The sequence below is a fragment of the Pristis pectinata genome, chromosome 7 (genome assembly GCF_009764475.1).
Source record: "Pristis pectinata isolate sPriPec2 chromosome 7, sPriPec2.1.pri, whole genome shotgun sequence".
Classification (NCBI taxonomy): Eukaryota; Metazoa; Chordata; class Chondrichthyes; order Rhinopristiformes; family Pristidae; genus Pristis; species Pristis pectinata.
The window spans coordinates 4,730,719-4,757,165 of record NC_067411.1 but is presented as its reverse complement, the minus strand read 5'-3'; the positions used below and the strand labels follow the sequence as shown (position 1 = coordinate 4,757,165).

Here is a 26,447-nt window from a genome sequence, read left to right as displayed (position 1 = left end):
CCCACTGATGGAAACATCCTCTCCACATCCACATTATCCAGGCCTTTCAGTATCCGGTAGGTTTCAATGAGATCCCCCCTCATCCTTCTGAACATCGAGTACAGGCCTAGAGACATCAAACGCTCCTCATACATTAACCCTGCGATCATTCTTGTGAACCTCCTCTGGACCCTCTCCAGGGCCAGCACATCCTTCCTTAGATACAGGACCCAGAATTGCTCACCATGTTCCAAATGTGGTCTGACCAGCGCCTCAGGATTACATCCTTGCTTTTAATTTCTAGTCCTCTTGAAATGAATGCTAACATTGCATTTGCCTTCCTTACGACTGACTCAACCTGCACGTTAACCTTAAGGGAATCCCGCACGAGGACTCCCAAGTCCCATTGCACCTCTGATTTCTGAATTCTCTCCCCATTTAGAAAATAGTCTACACCTTTATTCTTCCTACCAAAGTGCATAACCCCACTCTTCCCTATGTCCCACCAAGTATTGACCTTGGGATAGAAATATATTGCAGCTCTGTACTTAAAATGGTAGTAGGTGAATGTGGGCTGAGCTTTGTTCCAACCTAATGCTGATATGTGCCATTGGTTTCTTTGTTGCTTCTGGTGCAGAATCCTGGAACTCCCTCCCTAACAACACTGTGCGGTCTTTTTACCTCAGGGGCCTTTGCAAATGAAGGAAAGCCCCATTACCAACATCTCAAGGGGCAATTATGGATGGGCAGTAAATGCTGGTTTTCCCAGGAACAATCATTGGCAAGGTTTGGTAATCAGAGGGCAGACATTCAGGATAATTGGCGGAAGAGGCAGCAGTGAGGAGTGTGTCTCTGAAAGGGTTGGGGAAGCAGATTAGGCAGCTATGGCACAAAATGGGGTGTTAAGAGGAAAATATTCCAGTGGTTGAAGTCATACCTTTCACAAAGGTCGATGGCTGTGGTTGTCAGATGTCAATCGTCCCAGTCCCAGGATATCTCTGCAGGAGTTCATCAGGACAGAGTCCTTGACCCAACCAGCTGCTTGAGATGAGAGGATGTTTGCAGATGATTTCACAATGTTCCATACCATTTGCAACTTTGCAGCAAGTGAAGCAGCTCATACTTGCAGCAAGAATTGGACCACAACCAGGCATGGGCTGAGACGTGGCAAGTAACACTCACATTGCAGGAGTGCCATGTAATGACTGTCTCCAATAAGATAGAGTTAACCACCTACACTTGGCATTTAAAGGTAATACTGAGTCTCCATCAACCAACATCCTGTGGGGGGTCACCATGACCAGAGATTCAGTAGAGCAGCCACATAAATACCACAGCTACAAGAGTAAGTCAGAGGCTGGGTATCCTACAGTGAGTGACTCACCTCCTCACACTCCAGGAGCCTTCTACCATCCATGAGGCGCAAGTCAGGGGTGCGATTGAACACTCTTCACTTGCTTGGGTGAGTGCAGGATAAAGCTGCCCACCTGGCTGGCACCCTATCCAATATCCTAAACCTTCACCACTGGCACACAGTGGCTGCAGTGTGTACCGTCTACAAGATGCACTTGTTACTCACCAGGGTTACTCCAATAGCACCTCCCAAACCCACCAGGAAGGACCAGGGCAGAAAGCTGGCAATGACCTGATCCTGGCAAACAATGAATACATTTGAAAAAGGGATAGCACAAGATAGGCATGATGGGCTGAGTAGTCTCCCACACTCTGACAGTGTAGTAGTGCATATTATTACTAAAGATGAGTCAATATCCATGCACAAGCAACAGTTTATTTGTAGCATTGTCCACAGTCATTGCAGCTTCATTAAATTACTTTGATACACTTAGTGAAAGCTCAGCCCTCCTTGCTGGCAAAGGTAAGAGTAGCAAGCGTTGGGGCCTTGCAGGGAAATAGGGTCCGAAGGGCTGGACTGTCCAGAGCCAAGAGGCAGAAACTATCCCTGGGACTGCCTGTGACCAAGAGGTGGGTTCTGACAGTCCCCGTGAAGGGGAGACCAGAGGTTAAGAGGAACTCCTCCCAACTCCTGGCTAGATGGCAACTCTCCCAGTTACCCAGCTCTCTGACCTACAATTTCACCCTGTAACCTTACTATTAATCATGTCAGTGTGCAAGCACATGCGTGTATATGTGTGTGTGTGTTTGTATGTCCGTACAGTTGTGTGAGTCCATGTGTGCACATGTATGTGTTTATGCATGTATGCATGATTTTGTATGTTCACATATGTGCGTACAAATGCAGGCATTTGTGTATGTGCATGTGCACATGCATGCACTTGTATGTATGTGCAATGTGTGCATATGTATGCATGCATTTTTATGTGTCTTTTCTGTGTGTACAGATACAACCATTTGTGTATGCATTTGGATAACTATGTGTGTAATTCTGTGCAATAAGTGTGTACGAGTTTGTGGATGCACACTGTGTGAAGGGTGTATATTTTTGCAATAATATATCCTTCTGCATTCACAATTGTGGTTGTGCACATGATTATGTCTGCCTGCAACCCTTTCTCTCCCCCCTCTCCTGATCCTTCCCCACACCCCCTCTGCCCTCTTGCCCTCTTCCCCTCTTCCCTCCACCTTCACCTCCCCCTCTCCTTGCTAGTCTTCCCCTGGCCCACCCAAAATCGATGTGCCCAGATTTCTCACCCTGGGTGTTTATGAAGACTTTTACAGGGAGAGAACACACTTCCTGTGTGGGACACAGCCTGTGCTGAACAGCTGATTAACAGGACAATATTTGCACTTGGGACAAGTCCCCACACAGCAAATAATTACAGCTCAGATCGGCAAATGGGTTCAGTGCGGAGAGGTTAGGGCAGGGTTGCGTGTGGATGAAAACACGGGTTCTCAGCCTCCAGCAGTGGATCGGTCTGGATTATTTCTGTGGACAGAACAAGACAAATTAAAATCAGCCTTGGTAATTGTACAGGGAGGACACTTTTCCCATTGATTCACAGAATCACAGAACAGTTCCGGTATGGAAGGATGCCTGTCGACTCTCTACGTGCTCTACAGCTTGTCCAACCCGCCTGCCTCTCCCCACAGCTTCTTTACTTTCAGATATTAGTTCAGTCCAGGGAATGTTCTAGTGAATGTAAACACATAACGAAAACAAGCCTCCCCTCCATGGACTCTGTGTCTACACCTCCCACTGCCATGGAAAAGCAGCCAACATAATCAAGTACCCTGCCCACCCCGGTTATTCTCTCTTCTCCCCCCTTCTATCGGGCAGAAGATACAAAAGCTTGAGAACACACCACCAGGCTCAAGGACAACCTCCATCCTGCTGTTATAAGACTCTTGAACGCACCTTTCATACAATAAGGAACTCCTGATCTCTTAGTCTACCTCGTCATGGCCCTTGAACCTTATTTGTCTACCTGCAGTGCACTTTCTCTGTAATTGTTCTACTGTCTGCTATTCTACATTCTGTTAGTGTTTTCTTCTTTGTGTTACCTCAATGTACTTATCAATGGAATGATCTGTCTGGATGACACGCAAACAAAAAGTTTTCACTGTATCTCTGTGCATGTGGCAATAATAAACCAATTACCAATTACTGCAGGAGGGGTAAGTTAGACAGAGTGAGGTGAGTGGAAAAAGCAAAGCAGTCAATGCCACAGCGGCAATTAGTGACAGGACGTAAGAGTTCGGAGTGAGGGGTGGATTGGGAATTCTGGGGTTGGGAGAAAGGGCCCCCAGTGAAGGCGAACGCTTGTTCCTCAGACTGGAGGATGGTGGATGGTGATGTTCTTGAGGCAAGGAGCTGGGTTTTTTGGACTCTTATTTATGCGTTAGACATTTCCAAATTTGCAAATGACAAAAAGCTTGCAAAACAGCAAGGATAGTAATAGACAGCAAGAAGACACATGGATGCTGGAAGAGACAGACAAGTGGTAGGTGTAATACAGAGAAATACAAGGTGATAACCTGGGCAGGAAGTATAAAGAGAGACCATACAGACTTTGGTGGTGGCTCAGTGGCATTCAGCTCATTTAGATTGGTGATTACGGCAAGTGTGGCAGGAGAAACCATGCAAATAAATAGGGTGGTAAAAAAGGCGAATGGCATGCTTGCCTTCATTGAGTACAAGAGTCAGGAAGTCATGTTGCAGCTGTATAAAACTTTGGTTAGGCCACACTTGGAGTATTGTGCGCAGTTCTGGTCGCCCCATTACGGGAAGGATGTGGAAGCTTCGGAGAGGGTGCAGAAGAGGTTCACCAGGATGCTGCCTGGATTACAGGGTATGAGCTATAAGGATAGAACTCCTCGTATTTTAATCATTTGTCAATGCACCAAGAATCATGAACTGAAGAGTAAAAAACTGCAAATGCAGGAAACCTGAAATAAAAACAGACAACACTGGCAATACACAGCTGGTCAGCCACCATCTACTGAGAGAGGATAGGAATTAATGTTTTGAGTAAATGACCCTCTGTAGAAGACAATGGGAAGGGAGCTCTGGTGAATAAAGGGTTACTCTCTCTCTTTACTGGTAAGCAGCTTGAACCTGCTCGTGAAGCCTTGCAACTTCTTATCAGCTCTGAGCTTCAAGGCCACAAGAACAGGGTTGTTTGTGCACATAGCAGCCTTGGCTTGACCAATGGTAGCGTGAGCTGGTCAAGCATCCCCAAATACGAGTATGCCTGTGCAGTAAGTGGACACCCACCGAAGAACAATGTATTTAAGTTTGTTAGCACCCTGTATTCCTTGAGTCGGGACACGTGCAGGGAAGAGCAACACTGACTGCTTGCTCCTCCATGTACCCCCACTCCCGCTAGCATTAAACAATAAAGGACTTTTTGTACGGTCCTTGGTTCTGCTGTAGTCTGATTTATTACAGGGTGCGGGTCGACTTTTACACCTCTTTGTCTGAAGCAGATATAGATCACAAATCAGACATGTAAGGGGGAGTATCTCTCAGCAACATTACGTACCTTGGTTTGCTCCTGCATAAAATGATGCACATCACTAAAAGGACAATCGTTTTCAATCCAAGTGGGATGCACAACACTACAATGGGGAGCACCTCTATGAAGAGAAAGTGAGAGAGATTAAACCAGACTCCGGAAAATGGGATAGATCAATAAATCAGAGACAATTAATCAATCTCTGTGGGTGTACAGGTGAGTGTGTAACTCAGAAGCAGGTAGGAATTATCATGAAGGAGGAGAGCTTGGTAAAGCCAACAAAATTGGGAGAACAAACTACATTTATCCCAGTGTTGTGCCTGACGTTGAGGCAGCAAGGAACCTCAGTAGCAATGGGAATGGAGGAGCAAATTGGCTGGAGTCAGACTCAGTGTGCCGAAGGTGGTCATGGTTATGATGGGTTAATTATCTCAGCAGCAGGACATTGCAGGGTCCTGGTCCCCAACTCTTTTCAGCTGCTTTATCTCTGACCTTCCCCCAACAGACCATCGTCAGAAGTGGAGATGTTGTTGATGGCGGCACAATGTTTGGTTCTGTTGGTGACTCCTCTGACATTGAAGTAGGGTCTGCCCCACTGATGAGTGATGAATATTATCCATGCCACCCAAGTGCAGCGCATTGGCCATCTCCGAAAACAGAGTCTAGTCGTCTGCTCGTACCATTCAACTTTGCTGTGTCCTCCACCACTAACCGGGAACTGACTGGAACAACGACATCAATATTGTGACCACAAGAGCAATAATGATATCCTGTGATGGTGGTGAGGCCGCGCTTGGAGTGTTGTGCACAGTTTTGGTCGCCCTGTTATAGGAAAGATGTTGTTAAACTAGAAAGAGCGCAGAAAAGTTTTACCAGGATGTTGCCTGGACTTGGGGGCCTGAGTTACAAGGAGAAGCTGCGTAGACTAGGACATTATTCCCTGGAATGTAGGAGATTGAGGGGTGACCTGATAGAGGTGCATAAGGTCATGAGGAGCACAGACAGGGTGACATGATCAGTTTCAGCTAGCTGAAGCCGGGACTTGGAGCAAGAGGCGGGAGTTTTGTTAAAAGAGGTGAGCCTCGGGACTTTCTGTTCATTTTCACCCAGCAGGAACCTAAAAGAGGTGCATTTGCAAATTGTTTGCTGAAAATTGATGGGTTAATTAGCAAATTGGCCGCAGCCAATAAAAAGAAGTTCGGGTCAAGTGGAGCAGCCATTTTGAAGTGGCCATCGTTGGACTGGGCCAGGGTTAGAGTGGGGTGCTGAGGCTTTGGTGTGAAGAGGCGGAGAAAGTGAGTGGAGGCTAAGATGAGGTTCTGGTAAGTTCTCTTTCTTTCTTATTGCACAGTTAGAGCAGTGGGAATGACAGTCAGGGCAGTGGTGTGCTCCTTTTGCAGGATGTGGGAAGTCAGGGAGTCCTCCAGTGTCCCCAATGACCACACCTGTGAGAAGTGCATCCAGTTGCAGTTCCTTACTGACTTAGTTAGGGAGCTGGAGCTGGAGCTGGAGCTGGGTGAACTCTGAATCATTCGGGAGCCTGAGGGGTATCCCGACAGGAGTTACAGGGAGGCAGTCACACCTAGGTTGCAGGATGCAGGTAGCTGGGTGACCTTCAGGAGAGGGAAAGGTGATAGGCAGTTAGTGCAGAGTAACCCTGTGGCCATGCCCCTCAATAACAAGTATACCGCACTGGGTACTGTTGGGGGGGCGGGGGGTGGGGGGGAGCCTATCAGGAAAAAGCTGCAGTGGCCAGGTGAGGCAGGAAATATGAAGATAGTGCAGTTTAACACGTGGCTAAGGAGATGGTGCAGCAGGGAGGGCTTCAGATTTTTGGATCATTGGGCTCTCTTCCAGGGTAGGTGGGACATGTACAAATGGTTTGCACCTGAACTGGAGGGGGACAAATATCCTTGTGGGAAGATTTGCTTGTGCTGCTCGGGGGGGGGGGTTTAAATTAGAGTTGCAGGGGGGTGGGAACCAGAGTGGCAGGGCAGCAAGTGAGTCTGGCTCTGTGGCTTAGAAGGGGAGAGAAGATATGGTAGTGATAGGGGATTAATTGGTTAGGGGAACAGACAGGAGATTCTGTGGACGAGAACGAGACTCCCAGATGGTTTGTTGCCTCCCAGGTGCCAGGGTCAGGGACATCTTGGATTGAGTCCACAGCATTCTTAAGGAGGAGGGTGAGCAGTCAGAAGTCGTGGTCCACATCGGTACCAAAGACATCGGCAGGAAGGGTGACGAGGTCCTGCAAAGTGAGTTTGGGGAGTTAGGTGCTAAGTTAAAAGACAGGACCTCAAGGGTGGTGATCTCAGGATTGCTACCTGTGCCACGTGCTAGTGAGGCAGGAAATAGGAAGATAGTGCAGTTTAACACGTGGCTAAGGAGATGGTGCAGCAGGGAGGGCTTCAGAATTTTGGATCATTGGGCTCTCTTCCAGGGCAGGTGGGACATGCACAAATGGTTTGCACCTGCACTGGAGGGGGACCAATATCCTTGTGGGAAGATTTGCTTGTGCTGCTCGGGGGGGGGGGGGGAGTTAAATTAGAGTTGCAGGGGGGTGGGAACCAGAGTGGCAGGGCGGCAAGTAGAGTGGCCGTGGAGAAAGTAGATGTTAAACTGACAGGCACAGACAGAAATCGACTGGTTGATGAGCATGGAGGGAGGAGTATTGGAGGTAAGGCAGATGAGCTTAGAGTGTGGATCTGTACGTGGAATTATGAGGTTGTAGCCATTAGTGAGACTTTGTTGCAAGAGGGGCAGGACTGGCAGCTCAGTGTTCTGGGATTCCGATGTTTTAGACACGATAGAGGGAGGTATTAAAGGGGAGGGGGTGGTATTACACATCAGGAAAAATGTCACAGCAGTGCTCAGAGAGGACATACTGGAGGGCTCATCTACTGAGGCAATACTGGTGGAAATGAGGATCAAAAAAGGGATGACCAAGTTAACGGGATGATATTATAGACCTCCCAATAGTCAGCAGGATTTAGAGAAACAAATTTGTAGAGAGATAGCAGACTGTTGCAAGAAATATGTCGTGATAGTAGGTCATTTTAACTTTCCATACATTGACTGGGACTCCCATACTGTAAAGAAATTGGATGGGATAGAGTCTGTCAAATGTGTTCAGGAAAGTTTCCTCAATCAATATGTAGAGGTCCCAACTAGAGAAAACACGATACTGGATCTCCTCTTAGGGAATGAGACTGGGCAGGTGACAGAAGTGAGTGCAGGGGAACACTTTGGATCTAGTGATCATAGGTCCATTAGTTTCAAGATAATTATGGAGAAGGATAGGGCTGGTCCTCAGGCTGAGATTCTCAATTGGAGTAAGGCCAATTCTGATGGCATCAGAAGGGATCATGGAGACGTGGATTGGGATAGGTTGTTTTCTGGCAAAGAGACGCTTGGTAAGTGGGAGGCTTTCAAAAGTGAAATATTGAGAGTACAGAATCTGTATGTTCCTGTTAGAATAAAAGGCAAGGCTAACAGGTTCAGGGAACCTTGATTATTGAGGGATATTGAGGAGAAAAAGGAGGTGCATATCAGGTATAGGCAGTTAGGATCAACTGAGGCACTTGAGAAGTATAAGAAATGCAAGAGAACACTTGAGAGAAATCAGGAGGGCAGAAAGAGGACATGAGGTTGCTCTGGCAGACAGGGTGAAAGAATTCCAAGGGTTTCTATAGCTACATTAAGAGCAAAAGGGTAGCAAGGCACAAAATTTGTCCCCTTGAAGATCAGTGTGGTCGTCTATGCATGGAGCTGAAGGAGATGGGGGAGATTTTAAATGAATTTTTTGCATCCATATATACTCTGGAGATAGGCACAGGTACTATAGAACTGAGGCAAAAGATTAGTAAGGTCATGGGCTGTATCAGGATTACGGAAGAGGAGGTGGTGGCTGTCTTGAGCAGAATTAAGATGGGTAAATCCCCAGGGCCTGACGAGGTGTCCCCTCAGACCTTGTGGGAGGCTAGCACAGAAATTGCAGGGGCCTTGGCAGAGATATTTAAAACATCCTTAGCCAGAGAACTGGTGCTGGAGGACTGGAGGGTAGCTAACGTTGTTCTACTGTTCAAGAAAGGCTATAAGAATAAGTCGGGAAATTATAGGCCAGTGAACCTGACATCAGTCATGGGTAAATTATTGGAAGGTATTCTGAGGGACAAGATATAAATATATTTTGATAGGTGGGATCTGATTAGGGATAGTCAACATGGCTTTATATGTGGTAAGTCATGTCTAACAAATCTTATAGAGTTTTTCAAGGAGGTTACCAAGAAAGTTGATGAAGGAAAGGTGATGGGCATTGTCTACATGGACTTTAGCAAGGCCTTTGACAAAGTCCCACATGGGAGTCTGCTCTAGAAGGTTAAGTCACTTGGCATTTAGGATGAAGTAGTCAATTGGATTCAACATCGGCTTAGTGGGAGAAGCCAGAGAGTGGTAGTAGATGGTTGTCTCTCTGATTGGAGTCCTGTGTCTAGTGGTGTGCCGCAGGGATTGTTGTTGGTTGTCATCTATATTAATGTTTTAGATGATAATGTGGTAAACTGGATCAGCAAATTTGCGGATGATTCTGAGATTGGGAGCGTAGTGGACAGCGAAGAAGGCTATCAAAACTTGCAGCGTGATCTTGACCAGCTAGGAAAATGGGCTGAAAAATGGCAGATGGAATTTAATGCAGAGAAGTGTGAGGTGATGCACTTTGGGAGGACAAACCAGGGTAAGACTTGCACAGTGAATGGTAGGGCTCTGAGGTGTGCGGTAGAACGAAGGGACATGGGAATACAGATCTATAATTCCTTGAAAGTGGCATCTCAGGTAGATAGGGTTGCGAAGAGAGCTTTTGGCACTTTGGCCTTCATAAATCAGGGCATTGAGTGCAGGAGTTGGGATGTTATGTTGAAGTTGTATAAGACATTGGTGAGGCCAAATTTAGAGTATTGTGTGCAGTTCTGGTCACCTACCTACAGGAAAGAGATCAATAAGCGTGAAAGACTATGAAGAAAATTTACATGGATGTTGCCGGGACCTGGGGACCTGAGGACCTGAGTTACAGGAAAAGGTGAATAGGTTAGGGCATTATTCCCTGGAGTGCAGGAGAATGAGGGGAGATCTTGTAGCGGTATACAAAATTATGAGGGGTGTAGATTGGGTGAATGCATGCAGGCTTTTTCCCCTCAAGTTGGGTGAGACTAGAACTGGAGGTCATAGATTTAGGGTGAAAGGTGAAATATTTAAGGGGAATCTGAGGGCGAACTTCTTCACTCAGAGGGTGGTGCGAGTGTGGAGCGAGCTGCCAGCGGAAGTGGTAGATGAGGGTTCTATTGTAATATTTAAGAGAATTTTGGATAGGGACATAGATGAAAGGGGTTTGGAGGGATATGGTCTGGGTGCAGGTAGATGGGACTAGGCAGAAGATCAGGTCGGCATGGACTAGATGGGCTGAAGGGCCTGTTTCTGTGATGTATGGCATGAAAGCACACAGTCTCTTTCCCAGGGAGGGGGTGCTGAAAACAAGAGGGCATAGGTTTAAGAGGTGAGAGAGTTAAAAGGGACATCAGGGGTAGCTTCTTCACACAAAGGGTGGTGCGTATTTGGAATGAGCTGCCAGAAAGAGTGGTTGAGGTGGGCACTTTAGCAACATTTAAAAGCCATCTAGCTAAGTACATGGATGGGAGAGGTTTAGAGGGCTATGGGCCAAACATGGGCAGATGGGACTAGCTCACTGGGCAACACTGTCGGCATGGATGAGTTGGGCCGAAAGGCCTACTTCCATGTTGTGTGACTCTATGACTCTACGACTAGTGAGGGAGCCACCTCATGACTTTACAAAGCCTTGACAACATTTACAAAGCAGGGTTTAGGAGTGTGATGGACTACTATCCACTTGCCCGGGTGATTGTGGCGCCAATACCCTTCAAGAAGCTCAATGTTCCGAGACAAAGCAGCCAGTTTTGTGACACACCATCCCTCACCCTAGATATCGACTTCCTCCAGGGTCAGAGAGTCACAGAGAGATACAGCAAGGAAACAGGCCATTCAGCCCACATCCATGCTGAACACCAGCCACCCATTTATACTTTGCTAATCCCATTTTTTTATTCTCCCCACATTCCCCAACTCCACCCCCCCCCCCCAGATTCTACTACTCATCCCAACACTAGGGGCAATTTACAGCCAATTAACCTGGGATGTGGGAGGAAACCGGAGCATCCGGAGAAAACCTACACAGTCACAGGGAGAACGTGCAATCTCCACACAGACAGCGCCCGAGGTCAGGATTGAACCCGGGTCTCTGGTCCTATGAGACAGGCTCTACTGCTTGCGCCACTGTGCTCCCTATCCCCATTGCCCACAGTCTTCAGAATCAACTGCACTGCTTTGTCTTGGATGGTGTCGAGTTTCTTGACATCTACCAGAGCTGCACTCATCCAGGCCAGTGGAGAGTGTTCCATCGCACTCCTGACTTGTGCCTCGTAGATGGTGGACGGGCCTTGGGCTGTCAAGGGGTGAATCACCCAATCCAGCCTCTGACTTGTTCTTGCACCCGAGCCATATATGCGACTGCTCCCGTTAATTACGGGTCAATGGTGATGCCCAAGAGGTTCATAATGAGAAGAGAAAATACTCAGCAGGTCGGGCAGCAATCTGACAACAGAGACGTGGAGCCAGCAGAGGGAGAGCCCTTCTCCATCCATGTAACAGGATGTCGATGGTGGGAGTATTGGCTGTGGTTCTGTTCCAGCACATGGGACTTAAACCAGGACATGGCTGCACCCACTGAACACTGAGTGATGGAGTTTCCTGTTCCTGCTCTCCTCCCCCTCTCTGCACCCTCCCTGTACAACACAGAACGTGGCGATGGTTTCTTACCGGATCTGACCAGCAGACGGATCTCACTCTGGAAGAGGAGGGTGAATGTGGGTAATGTAGTTCCGTCATTAACCTGGTCCCTGAACACCAGACACAGGTACCCGTCACTGTCCTCCGCACTCAGCTGCTTGATCCTGGTCGAGGCGTTTCCCTGCTTTGGGTCCCCGACGAGCTCGTACCGAGTTTCTCCGTTTTCCGCTGTCCAGGACCCATTTCTATGGTGTCTGAAGGTGACGATGTGTCGGTAGGGATCCTTCCTCACCCATGTCACCGTGTGTAGAATGTGGTTGAGCGGAGGCCGTGTGAACACACAGGGTAACATAGCTGAAGCTCCCTCAGACCTGGTTACCACTGAGACACTCCTGCCAGGAGCTGAGGGGAGGACAGACACCAGACAAGACTCATTCAAGGATGTTTTCAAGAGAAGAGTGAGCATAAATAAGGGAAGTTTCTTAGACAAGCCGGAAATGGGAACTGGTGCCCTGAATCACACTGAATAAGCTTTAGACATCACTCTGGATGCCGTAATGGGCAGGGGAGAGAGAAGGGAGCCCCTCTGTCCACAGCAACAGGTACATGTGGCATTGGCGAAGGTCACGCCACAGTTCCATGTCGGGCTTGAGTCCCATAGACTTGGTGGTGAGGTTTGAAGGTCTCACACCTGTGGTGAAGGTCAGTGAAGATGTCATTGGTCTGTAACCTCATCAATCATGTCTGAGCAAATCCCTATCACAATTCATGCCCAACATCCCAATGCACCACGCACACGCGCACGCACACACACTTACACAGAGACACACATACACAGGGACATGCACACACAGAGACACACGCACGTAGAGACACAGACACACACATAATCAAACACACACATACACACACATACAGTCAATACATACATGAATAACAAACACACATACGTCCCCCCCACACATACATCCCCCCCACACGCACACGCATCTAGTTCCAAGACTCATTAGTCACACTTTACACCTTCCACACATTCCTGGCTATTCAGCCATGGCAGGCATTTCACCCAGATGCAGGGCACTCACTGATGCACTGCCCTCTCACTTAGAGCAGAAGGAACCATGCAATCAGTGACAGCCTTGGGACATGTGGGCGGTGGTGGGAGATGCTGCCCAGTGGCCTGGACGAGTGTGTGCTGTTCACTTCCCACCACCTGCTGCTGTTGACATAGCTGGCTTCTTACCCCAACCTTTCGTGCCTTTCTTCATTTGGGTGTCCTGAGACATCCAACCACCAGAATGACTATTTGGCAAGAGGACATGTTTACGAAGGCAGCTGTCACATCAGAAGATGCAATCAACCACGAGCTCAGACAATGGCCCTCTAAGGACAGCTTAAGAGCAAGCACCACGTCAGTGGAAACAAGCAGAGGTGAGAGGGCAGTGCAGGTGACATCTCCTCAGAGGGGAAGGGGTGCCTGAGAGGGTGGTGGAGGCAGGTACACTTGCAGTATCTGAGAAGTACTGGAATCACCAAGGGGTAAAACTTTACGGGCCAAGTATTGGTACAGTTTTGGTCACCCTGTTGTAGGAAAGATGTGGTTAAACTGGAAGGAGCACAGAGAAGATTTACGAGGATGTTGCCAGAACTCGAGGGCCTGAGTTACATGGAGAGATTGGTCAGGCTGGGTCTTTATTCCTTGGAATATAGGAGAATGAGGGGTGACCTTATAGAAACATTTAAAATTACGAGACGCATAGATAAGGTGGATGGTTACAGTCTTTTCCCCAGGGTAGGGGAGTCCAAAACTAGGGGGCATAGATTTAGGGCGAGAGGGGAAAGATTTAAGAGGGACCTGAGGGGCAACTTTTTCACGCAGATGGTGGTGGGTATACGGAACGAGCTGCCAGAGGAAGTGAGTGAGGCAGGTACAATGGGGTCATTTAAGAAGCACTTGGACAGGTACATGGAGGGGTGGGGCTTGGAGGGATACGGGCCGAAAGCAGGAGATTGGGACTAGCTGGGTGGGCACGGTGGTCGGCATGGACTGGTTGGGCCGAAGGGCCTGTATCCGTGCTGTATTGCTCTATGACTCTAAATGGGATTAGTGTAGATGGGTACAACCAAGATGGGCTGAAGGGCCTGTTTCTGGGCTGCACGATGCAAAGAAACAATTGTATTGTCAAAAGAAAATGTCTGGTTGACTTATCGCCAATGGTGGAGCAAATCTTGACCTGGTGTGGCTTATATGATCCTAGACTCAGCAGAACAAATGCAACCCTCCCAAACATAGTGAGATTCACAGATTAATTCATGGGAGTTATACAACATGGAAACAGGCCCTTCGGCCCAACTCTTCCATGCCGACCAAGATGCCTGAGTTAGACCCATTTGCCTGCAATTTGCCCAAATATCTCTAAACCTTTCCTATCCACGTACCTGTCCAAATGTCTTTCAAACATTATAGTTGTACCCACCTCTACCACTTCCTCTGGCAGCTCGTTCCATATCCCCACCACCCTCCGTGTGGAAAAATTTGCCCCTCAGGCCCCCTTTAAATCTTCCCCCTCTCACCTTAAACCTATGCCTTTTAGTTTTACAATCCCTTACCCTGGGAAAAGACTGTGACTATCCATCTTGTCTCTGACTCTCATGTTTTTATAAACCTCTATCAGGTCACCCCTCAGCCTCCTTCGCTCCAGGGAAAACAGTCCCAGCCTGTCCAGTCTCCCCTTATAGCTCAAGCCCTCCAGTTCAGGCAATATGAGGGGGGACCTCATAGAAACATTTCAAATGTTAAAAGGCCTGGACAGAGCAGATGTGGCAAAGTTGTTTCCCATGGTAGGGGAGTCTAGTACAAGAGGGCACAACTTCAGGCTTGAAGGGCGCCCATTCAGAACAGAGATGCGGAGAAATCCAGAGAGTGGTGAATCTGTGGAATTTGTTGCCACGGGTGGCTGTGGAGGCAAAGTCATTGGGTGTATTTAAGGCAGAGATTGATAGGTATCTGAGTAGCCAGGGCATCAAAGGTTATGGTGAGAAGGCGGGGGAGTGGGGCTAAATGGGAGAATGGATCAGCTCATGATAGAATGACGGAGCAGACTCGATGGGCCGAATGGCTGACTTCTGCTCCTTTGTCTTATGGTCTTACAATATACCTGTGAAGCTTTTCTGCACCATCTTTAGCTTAATCATATCCTTCCTACAGCTCAGCAACCAGAACCACACACAATATTCCAAGTGCGGTCTAACCAACATTTTGTACAACTGCAACATGATGCCCCAGCTCTTGTACTCAACGTCCACTGTATTATCGGTCTACTGTACCCTGCAGGTACTCAAAACATGAAACCCAAACTTCTGGAAACACTCATCAGGTCAGTCAGCATCTGTGGAGAGAGAAACAGAGTTAATATTTCAGATCAAAGTTCTGACGAAGGGTCTTTGACCTGAAACATTAACTGATTTTCTCTCTCCGCAGATGCTGCCTGACCAGCTGTGTGTCCCCAGCATTCCCTGTTTTTGTTGTGACATAGAATGTGGTCGTCATTCAATGCCAGCATTTATTGTCCATCCTTAATTGCCCCTGAACTGTGGAAGTCATGAGTCCGCCAGGTTGGTGGGTCTGTTGTCATATGTAAGCCGCACTAGGTAAGGGTGATAGACTTCCTCCACTGAAGTACAGCAATGAAGCAGATTGGCTTTTAACAATACAGCAGTTTCTGAGTTTAACGTAACTGAGATGAATTTTACTTTTAGTTCCAAATTTACTTAGTGTTTCAATTTAAAATCCCTGCTGTTATGGAATGATATGAACTCACTTGATTCCCTTGATTGATGAACCAGCCCCCTGGTTTCAGCCAAATGGCTTTTCTTTTACAAACCTGGTCCGCGACAATGTTTTTGTTTGTGAATTCTGCTTATCTGATGCTATGTGCCTGCGATGCTGCTGCAAGTAAGTTTTTCATTCTGCCTGTGCACATATGGACGTGCATATGGCGGTAAACTGGACTTTGACTTTGAATAGGCAATGGCTTATTTAACTGGGGAGAGCATCACAGGCAGATCTAATGTTACGTCCAGTTTCCAGGACGATTCACTGGAGAGTGGTTCATAGTGCAGGCCAGAGATTAAGTTTCAGGCCCGACCTCTGTTGCTGTCTGTGTGGAGTTTGCGCGTTCGCCTTGTGACTGCGTGGGTTTCCGCCGGGTGCTCACATCTCAAAGACTTGCAGGTCAGTAGGTTAATTGGCCGCTGTAAATTGCCCCCTGGTGTGTAGGTGTGTGGTAGAATCTGGGGGGAGTTGATGGGAAGGTGGAGGGGATAAAATGGAACCAATATAGGATTTGTGTAGATGGGTTCCAGGTGGTCATTGCGGTTACAGTGTTTGACTGTTGTTCCTCACCTCTGACATGCAGCTGTGTAACCTTGAATGATAGAGGGATTCCAGTGGTTTGCAGAATGTTACACCGATACTGGCCACTGTCATTCTTCATCAGACGTTCCACCATTATCGAGGCATCCTTTTGACCGAGGTTCCCGACCAATCTGTGCCGACCCCCTCCGGCCTCTTGAATCGATTCATTGCACCAGGGGTCTCTGTGACTGAGGTATGTACATTTAACAATGGCATTGTAACCCCGTAGGTCATCTTTGCTCCATATTGCAGTGTAAGAGAGCATGTGGGCAGTGACTATGTTGGTAAAATTGCATGGTAACACAGCGGAGGCCCCTTCCATGGCAAACACTTCATCAGCACCAGGAATTAACCAACCATCGGTGACTGTGGGAGGAGAGAGTAACAGGTATTACTGTTGTGATAAAATCATTGACAGCAGAGTCGTGTAGTGAGCAGAGCTGCTGCCTCACAGCTCCAATGACCCAGGTTCAATCCAGACCTCCAGTGCTGTCTGTGTGGAGCTTGCACGTTCTCCCTGTGACCTCACCCACCCAGGACATTCTCTCTGCTCTCCTCTTCCATTGAGTAGAAGATACAGGAGTCTGAGGGCACGTACCGCCAGGCTCAAGGACAGCTTCTACCCCACTGTGATAAGACTATTGAACAGTTCCCTTATACAATGAGATGGACTATGACCTCACGATCTACCTTGTTGTGACCTTGCACCTTATTGCACTGCACTCTCTCTGCAGCTGTGACACTTTACTCTGTACTGTTATTGTTTTTACCTGTACTACATCAATGCACTCTGTACTAACTCAATGTATCTGCACTGTGTAATGAATTGACCTGTACGATCAGTTTGTAAGACAAGCTTTTCACTGTACCTTGGTACAAGTGACAATAATAAACCAATACCAATACCTTCGGTTTCCCAAAGACTTAGGGGGTTAGGTAGATTAATTGGCCACTGCAGATTGCCACTGTAGATTGTCCCTTGTGTGTAGGTGAGTGGTAGATTCTGGAGGCAGTTGATGGGGAGAATAAAATGGGGACACATTTTGTCTTGGATTTTGGCTACTGGCCATCTCCCCTCTCAGTTCTGAAGCAGGGTTTCAACCTGAGACGTTGACAATTCCTTTCCCCCTGCTGATGCTGCTCGACCCGCTGAGTTCCTCCAGCAGGTTGTTTGCTGTTTGAGAATAAAATGGGATTAATGTAGGATTAGTGTAAATGGGTGGTTGATGGTTGGTATGGACTTGGTGGGCTGAAAGGCCTGTTTCCGCACTGTATTTCTCTGGGTGTATACAGTGGGTATAGGAACAGAATGAGGAGAAGGTTAAATGCGTGGTTGAGGGATTGGAGTAAGGAGCAGGGATTCAATTTTCTGGATCATTGGAGCCTCTTTTGGAGCAGGTATGACCTGTTCAAAGAGGATGGGTTGCACTTGAATCCCAGGGGGACCAACATACTGGCGGGGAGGTTTGCTAAGGCTACTGGGGAGAGTTTAAACTAGAATTGTTGGGGGGATTGGGATCCGTACCGGAGAGACTGGGGAAGAGGTGTTTGACTCTCAAATAGAGGCTAGGAGTAAGTACCATAGGCAGGTGATAGAGAAGGGATGTGTTCAGACCGGCTTGAGATGTGGCTATTTTAACGCAAGGGGTATTGTGAACAAGGCGGATGAGCTTAGAGCTTGGATCGATACTTGGAGCTATGATGTGGTGGCCATTTTGGAGACTTGGATGGTTCCGGGGCTGGAGTGGTTGATTCAAGCGCTGGGTTTTAGATGTTTCAGGAAGGACAGGGAGGGAGGGAAGAGAGGTGGGGGAGTGGCACTGTCGATCAGAGATAGTGTCACGGCTGCAGAAAAGGTGGACGTTGTGGAGGGATTGTCTATGGAGTCTCTGTGGGTGGTTAGGAACAGGAAGAGGTCGATAACTGTGCTGGGTGTTTTTTATAGGCCGCACAATAGTGACAGGGTTATTGAGGAGCAGATAGGGAAGCAGATCCTAGAAAGGTGTGAGAATAACAGTTGTTGTGATCGAGGATTTTAATTTCCCAAACATCAATTGGCATTTCCAGACAGTGAGGGGTTTAGATGGGGTGGAGTTTGTTAGGTGTGTTCAGGAAGGGTTCTTGACACAGTATGTAGATAGACCTACAAGAGGAGAGGCTGTGCTTGATTTGATATTGGGAAATGAACCTGGTCAGGTGTCAGATCTCTCAGTGGGTGAACATCTTGGTGGTAGTGATCATAATTCTATCTCCTTTACCTTAGCACTGGAGAGGGATAGGAACAGACAGGCTAGAAAGGTGTTTACTTGGAGTAAAGGGAACTATGAGGCTCTCAGGCAGGAAACTGGAAGATTAAATTGGGAACAGATGTTCTCAGGGAAAAATATGGAAGATATGCGGCAAATATTCAGGGGATATTTGTGTGGAGCTCTGCACAGACATGTTCCGATGAGACAGGGGAGTCATGATAGGATACAGGAACCGTGTACGAAGGTTATAATAAATCTAGTCAAAAGGAAAAGAAAAGCTTACAAAAGGTCCAGAGAGCTAGGTAATGTTAGAGATCTGGAGGAGTACAAGGCTAAAAGGAAGGAACTTAAGAAAAAGATTAGGAGAGCCAGAAGGGGACATGAGAAGGCCTTGGCGGGCAGGATTAAGGAAAACCCCAAGGCGTTCTACAAGTATGTGAAGAGTAAGAGAATGAGATGCGAAAGGATAGGGCCTATCAAGTGCAGCAGTGGGAAAGTGTGTATGGATCCGGAAGAAATAGCAGAGGTACTTAATGAAGACTTTACATCAGTATTCACCATGGAAAAAGATCTGGGGGATTGTAGTGGGGACTTGCAGCGGGCTGAAAAGCTTGAGCATGTAGATATTAGGAAAGAGGAGGTGCTGAAACTTTTAGAAAGCATCAAGTTGGATAAGTCGTCGGGACCAGATGAGATGTACCCCAGGCTGCTGTGGGAGGCAAGGGAAGAGATTGCAGAGCCTCTGATGATGATCTTTGCATCATTGATGGAGACAGGAGAGGTTCTGGAAGATTGGAGGGTTGCGGATGTTGTTGCCTTATTCAAGAAGGGGAGTAGGGATAGCCCAGGAAATTATAGACCGGTGAGTCTCACCTCAGTGGTTGGTAAGCTAATGGAAAAGATCCTGAGAAACAGGATTTATGAACATTTGGAGAGGTATAATATGATTAGGAATAGTCAGCATGGCTTTGTGAAGGGAAGGTCCTGTCTTACGAGCCTGATTTTTTGAGGATGTGACAAAGCACATCGATGAAGGGAGAGCAGTAGATGTAGTGTATATGGATTTCAGCAAGGCCTTTGATAAGGTACCCCATGCGAGGCTTATGGAGAAGGTGAGGAGACATGGGATCCAAGGGGACATTGCAGTGTGGATCCAGAACTGGCTGGCCCACAGAAGGCAAAGAGTGGTTGTTGAAGGGTCGTATTCTGAGTGGAGGTCAGTGACCAGTGGTGTACCTCAGGTATCTGTACTGGGACCCTTACTCTTTGTGATTTTTATAAACGACCGGGATGAGGAATTGGAGGGGGGGTTAGTAAGTTTGCGGATGAAACGAAGGTTGGGGGTGTTGTGGATAGTTTGGAGGGCTGTCAGAGGTTACGGAGGGACATAGATAGGATGTAGAGTTGGGCTGAGAAGTGGCAGATGCAGTTCGACCCAGATAAGTGGGAAGTGGTTCATTTTGGTAGGTCAAATATATTGGCAGAATATAGTATTAATGGTAGGACTCTTGGCAGTGTGGAGGATCAGAGGTTGACCCTGTGGTTAAGAAGGCATACGGTGTATTGTCCTTCATCAATCGGGGAATTGAATTTAGGAGCCGTGAGATATTGTTGCAGCTATATAGGTCCCTGGTCAGACCCCACTTGGAGTATTGTGCTCAGTTCTGGTCGCCTCACTACAGGAAGGATGTGGAAGCCATAGAGAGGATGCAGAGGAGATTTCCAAGGATGCTGCCTGGAATGTGGAGCATGCCTTATGAAAGCAGGTTGAGGGAACTCGGCCTTTTCTCCTTGGACAGACGGAGGATGAGGGGGGACCTGATAGAGGTGTATAAGATGATGAGAGGTATTGATAGGGTAGATAGTCAGAGGCTTTTCCCCAGGGCTGAAATGGTGGCCACAAGAGGACATAGGTTTAAGGTGCTGGGGAGTAGATATAGAGGAGATGTCAGGGGTAAGTTTTTTTTTACTCAGAGTGGTGAGTGTGTGGAATGGGCTGCCGTAAACGGTGGTGGAGGCGGATACGGTAGGGTCTTTCAAGAGACTGTTAGGTAGGTACATGGAGCTGAGTAAAATAGAGGGCTGTGCATAAGCCTAGTAATTTCTAGGGTAGGGACATGTTCGGCACAGCTTTGTGGGCCGAAGGGCCTGAATTGTGCTGTAGGTTTTCTATGTTCTATGTTCTACCTTTGAATCCCCTGGAGTCTGCTGACATTATCTGGTAGACACAATGGGGAAAGCTCTCACAATGTCCAACCAGTGAGGGGAGAAAGGACCTGATGTTGAAGAGTGAGTGCTGACTGTTGGTAATTTGGTAAATTGGTTTCTCATTGTCATGTCCCGAGGTACAGTGAAAGATTTTGTTTTGCATGCTATTCATACAGATCATTTTGTCACATCAGTATATTGATGTAGTACAAGGGAAAACAATAACAGAATGCTGAATAGTGTTTCAGGTACAGAGAAAGTGCAGTGCAGGCAGACAATAAGGCAGTCATAACGAGGGAGATTGTGAGGTCAAGAGTTGATCTTATCATACTAGGAATAGAAGCTAGAATAGAAGCTAGAATAGAAGTAGGATAGAAGCTGTCCTTGAGCCTGGTGGTACGTGCTTTCAGGCTTTTGTATCTTCTGGACCATTATTCCCTGGGATAGGAATGGTTCTTTGGAAGAACTGAACCAGTAAGCTTCTCAAAGGTATGAGCAACAAACAGGTCAGGAGTTGAAAGTCACAGAGTGATAGAGTAATGCAGCATGGAAATGGGCCCTTTGTCCCAACTGGTCCATGCCAACCAAGATGCTCATCTGAGCCAGTCCCATTTGCCCACGTTTGGCCCATATCCCTTTAAACCTTTCCTATCCATGTGCCTGTTAAATGTTGTTGATATACCTGCCTCACCCACTTCCTCTGGCAGCTCGTTCCCTATACTGACCACCATCTGGGTGAAAAAGTTACCCCTTAGGTTCCTATCAAATCTTTCCCCTCTCACCTTAAACCCATGAACACTAGTTCTTGATTCCCCAACCCTGGGAAAAAGACCAAATAATATCAATGAATAATGTCAGAGCACACAGAGCGAGAGGACAGACAGTGGCATGGATGGTGACTTGACTACAGAGCTGTGAAGAAGAGAGTTAAAGGAGAAGAATCATGTGACAGGTTGGGGATATTGAGATCCCACAAGAATCATTGTGTGGTCATTGTTATTCACAATTTACATGAACAAAATTAACATAGGAATCAACATTGCAATTGCTGAATTGGCAGATGACAGGATATTGTGGGGGGGGCTGAGAGAGGGGTTGAAAGACATCTATCAGTCTGAGCCTGAAGTGTCCCTCTGGGGAATCAATGGGCTTCAAACACACTGAAGTTAGTGGAGCAGGAAATCAGGGTTAGTGTGAGACAAGCTGCCTATTCGCTGTTCCCACTTCTGTACAAAGTCAAAGTCGAGTTAATTGTCATCTGCACAAGTCCATGTGTGCACAGGTGAAATGAAAAACTTACTTGCAGCAGCATCACAGGCACAGAGCATCAGGTAAGCAACATTTGCAAGAAAAACAAACACAATTTTTACAAAAAACAACACAATTCGAACAAAAAAAAATGAAGTCCGTTTTAGTGCAAAGTGATCAAAGTGGTCATGGTGTTGCTAAACTGTAGTGATTAGGGATGTGCCGGTTGGTTCAAGAACCAAATGGTTGAAGGGAAGTAGCTGTTCCTGAACCTGGTGGTGTGGGGCTTCAGGCTTCTGTACCTCCTACCCGATGGGAGCTGTGAGAAGATGGCATGGCCTGGATGGTGGGGATCTTTGATGATGGATGTTGCCTCCTTGAGGCAGCGCCTCCTGTAGATACCACCAATAGTGGGGAGGGATGAGATGAACACCCCCCTAAATGAGATTGCTATACAGGATAACAGTCTACATTAATCATCAGGTCATGTTAGACTGGTTAGAGTTCATGGAGAGAGTTACAGGCTGGAATGTAATTGGGGCATTTGGGGGTTTATATGTATGTAATAACTGATACCCAGGATTGAATTTGGACCATTAGATATAGAAACTGGACACTCAGAGTAAGTTAACCTTGAAACTAATATAGGATTTCAGGTTATTAAATCAGTACAACACAGAAAGAGGCCATTCAGCCTATCAGATCCATGTCAGCTCCCAATGAGGCAATCCTATTGCAAAGAATAAACTGCTGGAACATCCCAGGTCAAGCAGCAACTGTGGAGACATGGGGATTATCCATGTTTCTGGTGGTGATCCTGCATTAAAACAATCCCATTTAACTTCTCATTTCCCTGTAGCCTGTTATTTATTATGGGGGGAGGGAAGGATTGCTATCCTACAATTTAGCCTCCTGAACTCTCTGTTAGACTTTAGTCTGGGTATGTTACTCTCCATCGAAACAACCACACGGTGGCACACCTAATATAGCTGCTGACTCACAGCTGTAGGGACCTCTAGTGCTGTTGTAGAGTCATAGAGTAATACAACCCATGTTGACCTGAGCTAGTCCGATTGCCTGCATTTGGCCCACATCCCTCTAAACCTTTTCTATCCATGAACTTGTCCAAGTGTCTTTTAAACATTATAATTGTAGCCAGCTCTATCACCTTGTCTGGCAGCTTGTTTCATATCCCCACTACCCTCTGTGTGGGGGAAATTTTCCCCTCAGATCCCCTTTAAATCTTTTCTCTCACCATAAACCCATGCCTTCTAGATTTATACTCCCCTACTCTCGGAAAAAGACTGTGACAAACCACCTTATCTATGCCTGTCAGGATTTTATAATCTTCTATAAGATCATCCCCTTAACCTCCATTTCAGGGGAAAAAAGTCCCAATCTATCCAGCCTCATAACTCAAGCCCTCCACAGTTCCGGCAAGTTGCTTGTGAATCTTTACTGCACCCTCTCTAGTTTAATCACACCCTTCCTGTAGCATGGTGACCAAAACTACACACAATATTACAGGTGGGGTCTCACCAACGTCCCATACGGGTGTAATGTGATGTTCCAACCCTTGTACTCAACACCCACATAGTCAGTGGGGAGTTTGCCCAGTCCAATCTCACTATCACCATGTGGGCTTCCTCTGGGTGCTCTGGTTTCCTCCGAAAGGCATGTTAGCAGGTTAATTGGCTATTTACCCCTTTGTGGAAGTAAATGGCATAACAATACTAGAGGTATTAATTGAATGGTTCAGTTGGTGTATAGACAGGATAATGAAGACCCAGAAATGAATTACAGGCTGGAATCTAATCAGGGAGCTTCATGGGTGATTCTTAAATGTGATTTCCTCCTGTGGCATAGCAAGCCACTTCAAAGGCAATTAAATGCTGGCCTTTCCAGTTTCTTGACAAAATTGAGCGATCCAATACCAGAGGGCATGCATTTAAAGTGAGAGGGGGTAGGTTCAGAACAGATGTGAGGGGTACATTTTTTACTGAAAGAGTGGTGAATGCCTGGAATGTGAAGCCTGATGGATTCATTGGGGGCCTTTAAGAGGGGGCTTGGATGGGCACATGAATGAGAGGAAAATGGAGGGATATCGGCATTCTGTAGGTAGGAGGGATTAGCTATGTCGGCACAACATTGTGGGCCGAAGGGCTTGTTCTGTGCTGTACTATTCTATGTTCTAAAAATAGAATACTGGTGTTTTGAATTTTGTTACACACCAGAATATAATTTAGGGAAATTAGTATTGGTTTATTATTGTCACTTGTACCAAGGTACAGTGAAAAACTTGTCTTGCACACCGATCGTACAGGTCAATTCATTACACAGTGCAGTTACGTTAAGTTAGTACAGAGTTCATTGATGTAGTACAGGTACAAACAATAACAGTACAGAGTAAAGTGTCACAGCTACAGAGAAAGTGCAGTGCAATAAGGTGCAAAGTCACGACAAGGTAGATCGTGAGATCATAGTCCATCTCATTGTATAAGGGAACCATTCAATAGTCTTATCACCGTGGGTTTGAAGACATATATTGATTAAGAAAGCATTCTGAGGCCCTCTGTCAAGGGAGGGGTTCATCAATATTGGCGGGAGGGGTCAAAGTCAAAGGATGTCAGGAGCTGCAAATGAAGAATTATAGACAAGGGCAAAAGTTTCACATACAGGTCCTCCCCAGGTTATGTGCGCCTGACTTATGCACAGCCTGTACATATGAAACAAGCCTTGTCCTGGGGAAAAAGGTGGCATACGTTCACCCTCATGATGTTATAGACCTCTATAAGGTCACCCCACAATCTCCTATGTTCCAAGGATTAAAGACCTAGCCTGCCCAAACTCTCCCTGTAACTCAGGCCCTTAGTTCCCGGCATCATCAAGTCATAGACTCGTGCAGCATGGAAATGGGCCCTTCAGCCCATGTCCATTCTGACCATTTTGTCCATCTACACTAATCACATTTGCCCACATTAGGTCTGTACTCTTCCATGCCCTGCTTATTCAAGTGTCTGTCTAAATGCCTCTTAAACATAGTAACTGTGTCTGATTCCACCCCCTCCCCTGGCAGTACATTCCAGATATCGACCAGACTCTGTTAAACCTTAACCCTCACATCCCCTTTAAGACTCTTTCCTCTCACCTCATCTTTGGCTGTGATATGCAGGAACCAGGAGTTTTTCCCAGGAAATCCCATGCACTCCCAGGAATTGCCGTATAATCCCAGGAAAAGAGTTAAAAAGCAGAAAACAATGATCAAAATTCCCTTCCAGTCACCATCATCCTCCTGTTTGTCATTAGAACAGGTGGAGAATAGGTCTGTGCCTGGGTTCGGACAGTCTGCTCGTGAAAATGACCCAAGCTAAGGGACGTTCCATGACTTCTGTCTCCAGTTCATTACCTACTGCATTGATGTCACTTCCTGCTTTTGTACTGAACTCGAATATTTCATCAATTTTTCTGCAAATTTCAACATTGTTTTCACAAGAACGAGAAATGGGAGCAGGAGTAGAACATTCAGCCTGTTCAGACCTTGCCTGCCATTCATCGAGACCACGAATGGTCTTTTATCTCTATACCATCTTCCCTTGTCCCTTGATTCTCTTAATATCCATAAATCTATCAATTTCTTTTTTAAATGAACTCAAGTGATCAAGTCTCCAGAGTCCTCAGGGTAGAGAATTCCAGTGATCCACATCCTCTGGGTGAAGAAATTTCTTCTCGTATTCATCCTAAGCAGGCGATCCCTTATTCTGTGAAGCATTCTCCTTGCAATCACCCCAAGGAGCTGAATTCTAAGTCACCCCACAAGACCATAAGATATAGGAGCAGAATTAGGCCATTTGGCCCATCGAGTCTGCTCTGCCATTCAGTCATGGCTGAATTTTTTTAACCCGATTCTCCTGCCTTCTCCCCATAACCCTTAACCTACTTACCAATCAAGAACCTGCCTTAAATACACCCAATAACCTGGCCTCCACAGCCACCTGTGGCATCGAATTCCACAGATTCACCAACCTCTGGCTGAAGAAATTCCTCCTCATCTCAGTTCTAAAGGGACGTCCCTTTATTCTGAGGCTGTGCCCTCGGATCCTGGGCTCTCCCACTGATGGAAACATCCTCTCCACGTCCACTCTATCCAGGCCTTACGGTATCTGGTAGGTTTCAATGAGATCCCCCTACATTAAACTCCAGAGAAGACAGATCCAGTCTACCCAATCTTTTGTGGGGTGTGGATCGGGGTTTCCTCAAGTAGCCCATGCCAGCTATCAGCTCTGTGTCCAGACCAGCACTGACTGTGCTGCCACTCAACAACTAACCACCACATCCTTGTCTCTCGCTCAAAACCTGATAGCCCTACCCTTCACAGTCTCCCAGACACCGACCCTACCCACGGAGGTGAAATGACAACTTGTGCAACTAAATCAATTCTAACAAATAAAGCACTTACTGTCAGTGCGAACTGAGTCCAACAGCAGGACAGCAGGCAGCCAAACGCACAGCAAACTCATCGCCAATTCCCTCCTCACTGTTATTTTTGCCTCTGGACAA

General features: G+C 46.9%; 1 protein-coding gene across 3 annotated transcripts; it reads right to left on the bottom strand.

Annotated features, from left to right (window-relative positions):
• Nucleotides 1–1,748: 1,748 nt before the first annotated feature.
• On the bottom strand, nucleotides 1,749–26,447 carry LOC127572469 (uncharacterized). Of its 3 annotated transcripts, none has more exons than XM_052019782.1 (5): nucleotides 26,347–26,447; nucleotides 16,174–16,551; nucleotides 11,799–12,170; nucleotides 4,941–5,034; nucleotides 1,749–2,884 (listed from the first exon to the last, which is right to left on the bottom strand). In XM_052019782.1, exons 1-5 carry the CDS (start codon nucleotides 26,405–26,407, stop codon nucleotides 2,851–2,853), a joined length of 939 nt encoding a protein of 312 aa, XP_051875742.1. In that variant the 5' UTR covers nucleotides 26,408–26,447; the 3' UTR covers nucleotides 1,749–2,850. The 3 variants fall into 3 exon arrangements, with proteins under 3 accessions (XP_051875742.1, XP_051875744.1, XP_051875743.1); XM_052019784.1 differs by lacking the exon at nucleotides 26,347–26,447 and adding an exon at nucleotides 25,039–25,263; XM_052019783.1 differs by lacking the exon at nucleotides 4,941–5,034.